Below are 1,385 nucleotides of genomic sequence, written 5' to 3' on the forward strand. Positions count from 1 at the left end.
TCACAGATGGAATGCCAAGCTACTGTTCCTTGTTTAAAGTCCTTTCATATATAAGCTGGAGCTTGACGGTGCTTTCAAGAAAAAGTGAAGTAAAGGTGGGGTTACTCGGTTATTTCTCTATCCAAAAGCAAAAAGGCTTTCAATCTTATCAGGATTTGGTAGGGGTTTTTAATTAAAATTTATCTTCTAGTGGTAGTAGTTATTCAGTATTCATGTATTGATTGAAAATTTGGATTTACATGATACAAGGCAGACTCTTTTGAATCCCTCAAATAGATTTCCACGAAAGACCTGATATAGTTGAATGGTTGTTTTGTTTGGAAGGTTTTTGTTACCGACTCCGTCAGCTTTGAAGTTTTAGTGACTTGGTGGTGTCTATACTAACACTAGCTGAGTTTTAGTAGAAGCCAAAAAAGGGTCATTTTTTATTTCAAAGTTTAGAATAGCAGTTATACTTTGTCAACTTTTCTTCGGATAAATCTAAAGAGTGAGTCTGATCAAGCTGTTCCAATGGCACCAGTACCATCTGCTTCAAGAACTCGCTACAAACGCAAAGAGGAACCACGAATGGAATTGCATTGTGGTTGCAATGCTTCAAACTCCAATGAGTCATGGAATATTAATAATGGCCGGGATTATAACAATGGTGAAGACATTTCGGTGACTGTTTGTTCCACTCCAAAGGCTCAAAGATTCAGAATACCTGAGATGTTATCATGTCCACCTGCTCCAAAGAAGAGAAGGGTAACTTCAAGCTTCGTATCAGATAGTAATATTAGATCTCCTATACCCTTTTTTGCTCCTCCGGAGATAGAGCTTTTCTTCTTCTTGGCATTTCAGAACATCCCCTTGTGAGTTGATAGCTATCTCTATGAAAAATTTGATTACGAGGTGACTTCTATTAATACTCTACTTGCAACCTTACTGATCAGCGTAAAGTGCAGTGTGATCAGAAGATCATCTTTTGAATGATTAATGGCAAATGGAGCTTTAGCTCTTTCTTTTCCAATTGTACTACTAGTTTTTCAAATGTGTAGGCTATGCTTAAATATATGCTGTGCTTCGATTAAGGTTTTCTTTAAGGGTCACTTCAATTGCGAACGCATTTGTGTGTTTTCTACATTCTTTCTAACCTGTTATATTAGCAGCTGTGACCTTGGAGTTTAGAGATATATGTAAAATGTAAACTCAGCATCTTAAGAATTGTGAGAATGAATTCTTAGCTTCATTAGAAGTTGTTTTCGTAAGTTTTCTTCCTTTCTCTTGGCATATTGTTTCTCTGTGGTAATTGTAAACTTTGTTATGGGTCGACCTTAAAAAATAATAGTAGAAGAGATATCTTGTTCATTCAAAAAAGAAATAGTAGAAGAAAAGCTGCTTTTGAA

The 1,385-nt window shown here is 35.9% G+C and overlaps 1 protein-coding gene across 1 annotated transcript; it reads left to right on the forward strand.

Moving 5' to 3' along the window:
* The first annotated feature begins 510 nt into the window (after window positions 1–510).
* On the forward strand, window positions 511–855 carry LOC126691237 (cyclin-dependent protein kinase inhibitor SMR9-like). Its single transcript, XM_050386298.1, has one exon. The coding sequence runs from the start codon at window positions 511–513 to the stop codon at window positions 853–855; it is 345 nt and encodes a 114-aa protein (XP_050242255.1).
* The last annotated feature ends 530 nt before the right edge of the window (window positions 856–1,385 follow it).

This window comes from Quercus robur, chromosome 7, assembly GCF_932294415.1.
Source record: "Quercus robur chromosome 7, dhQueRobu3.1, whole genome shotgun sequence".
Taxonomy (NCBI): domain Eukaryota; kingdom Viridiplantae; phylum Streptophyta; class Magnoliopsida; order Fagales; family Fagaceae; genus Quercus; species Quercus robur.